We start from the raw sequence: 2,427 nt of genomic DNA, 5'->3' as shown, positions 1-2,427 counted from the left end.
TAGCCTTCCAAGCTCTTTTTCATTCCCCAAAGCCAACGCGTTGGTATAATTCCATTTTTGGTATCACGAGTAGCATTTTCAAGTGGTTTAACAACATGAAAATTGAAACCAATAAATTCAATATTTATATATTAAATTAAAGCCCTGAAATATATTTTGTTTGATTGAGAATCATGATCTATAAAATTCTGTGTCATATATATGTATCTTTAGAATGCTAAGCGTCATCAAAATGACTGATCATATTCAATGCGGTAAGAGAGCCTTTGGCCTTTTGTAATTGAATTTATTTTATCATATAATTAGTTTGTTATAGTATCTTTCAATAATTGCTTTCTCATTTACCAGGTTAATTGCAGTATAAAATTATAAATTTACTGATAATTGATTACAAGATAAATTTACTTCTTGGTACAAAAATATTTTAGAAGTAGAATTTAAAAGAAATTTACTTCTTGGCACAAAAATATTTTAGAAGTAGAATTTAAAAGGATGATAAATGGTCGTTCAATTTTTTATGGATATTTAGTAATTCAACTTTAGCTCTAGAGACTTCCTACTTTTACTGTATAATAAGTAATCGCCGCAACAAAATTAAGCTGGTTTAAGTAAAATCCAATGCCGCCATAGTTTTCGTATAACTGATCACAAGTATTTTCTACCAAGTCCAGCTAAATAGATGTGATGAAGACGTGTTTTGACTATTAAATTATTAGATATATTTTTAATATCTATATTTGAGCAATATAGCTACCATAAGACAAATTCAAGATACTATAATATTGCCAGGCAAATAGATGAAAAGTTCAACTAACATATCCCTTGAAATTCTCCTTATTGCATGCATGTAAAACCTATATAAAGAGATATGAAAAACCAACGAAATATCAAAATTTGATTTGCTTTTAGCACATTTTTCTCTAAGCTTCTAGGATCTGAGAAAAAAATGGCTCAGTATTACAACCTAACCTTCGTCTTCCTGCTCACATTTCTCTGCTTTATGCATGAGCACATAATAACCACTGCAAATGCGCGTCACCTTTTAGAGATGTTTCTCACTGAAATTCCTAAACGAGAATTCCCGAAAGTTCCAACCTTGCAAAAGCCCGAGTTTCCAAGTGTGTCAAAGCCCGAGCTTCCATCTTGGAAAACGCTTGCGGTCCCAGCTGTGCCAAAGCCCAAACTTCCATCTTGGCCAAAGCCTGAGGTTCCAGTTGCACCAAAGCCCGAGCTTCCATCGTGGCCAAAGCCTGAGGTCCCAGCTGTGAAGCCCGAGCTTCCATCTTGGCCAAAGCCTCAGGTCCCAGCTGCGCCGAAGCTCGAGCTTCCATCTTGGCCAAAGCCTCAGGTCCTAACTGCACCGAAGCCCGAGTTTCCATCTTGGCCAAAGCCTGATATTCCAGTTGTGTCGAAGCCCGAGCTTCCATCTTGGAAAAATCCTGAGGTCCCAGCTGCACCAAAGCCGGAGTTTTCGTCTTGGCCAAAGCCTGAGGTCCTAGCAACGCCGAAGCCCGAGTTTCCATCTTGGCCAAATCCTAAGGTCCCAGCTGCGCCAAAGCCCGAGTTTCCATCTTGGCCAAAGCCAGAGGTCCCAGCTGCACCAAAACCAGAATTTCCATCTTGGCCAAAGCCTCAGGTCCCAGTTGCACCGAAGCCCGAGTTTCCATCATGGCCAAAGCCTAAAGTCCCAGCTGCGCCGAAGCCCCAGCTTCCATCTTAGCCAAAGCCTGAGGTCCCAGCTACGCCGAAGCCCGAGATTCCATCTTGGCCAAAGCCTCAGGTCCCAACTGCGCCGAAGCCCGAGTTTCCATCTTGGCCCAAGCCTGAAGTCCCAGCTGTGCCGAAGTCTGAGTTTCCATCTTGGCCAAAGCCCTCGCTTTCTCCATCACACAAATCCTCTACTCCTTGAGTAACTATGGTTTCCTTCGTGTGCCATGACACACATATTTTATTAGCAGAAGAATTCATTTGTAGTATTTGATCTCGAATGTACCTTGTTTCACGAGTTATTAAGTCATACATATATGTATTTCTGATATGGTGTATTAAAGCTATAATCAATGTGACATTCGGGATTACTTTGATGTATAAGTACTTGTCGTTAGCTATTTTAGATTTTGCTCAGTCGTTGATATTCGTTGATTCTTTACCTCTCTGCTTTCAGCGAAATGTTGCCATTATTGCAATTAATCAACCTTTTCTGGAAAAACTTTCATATTACGGCCATTCTTTCATTTATGCCAGCGAAAATAACTTCTTTATTAGTGGAACTACATGTCTAGTAGTTATCTCTTATCAGACCAAGATATTGTAGTTAATTTTATCAAAACTAAAATTATCAATCTATTGTTGTTTCTTAAAAAGAATTTTGAGGCATGTGATCTGTGAGCAATCATGGACATGTCTGTTATGAATTTACAAGGTTTC

General features: G+C 39.1%; 1 protein-coding gene across 1 annotated transcript; it reads left to right on the top strand.

Annotated features, from left to right (window-relative positions):
- Positions 1-946: 946 nt before the first annotated feature.
- LOC132624095 (protein PELPK1-like) lies at positions 947-1,720 on the top strand. Its single transcript, XM_060338924.1, has one exon. It carries the CDS (start codon positions 947-949, stop codon positions 1,718-1,720), a length of 774 nt encoding a protein of 257 aa, XP_060194907.1.
- The last annotated feature ends 707 nt before the right edge of the window (positions 1,721-2,427 follow it).

The sequence above is a fragment of the Lycium barbarum genome, chromosome 12 (assembly GCF_019175385.1).
Source record: "Lycium barbarum isolate Lr01 chromosome 12, ASM1917538v2, whole genome shotgun sequence".
NCBI lineage: Eukaryota > Viridiplantae > Streptophyta > Magnoliopsida > Solanales > Solanaceae > Lycium > Lycium barbarum.
This window is presented reverse-complemented; position numbering and strand designations above follow the sequence as displayed.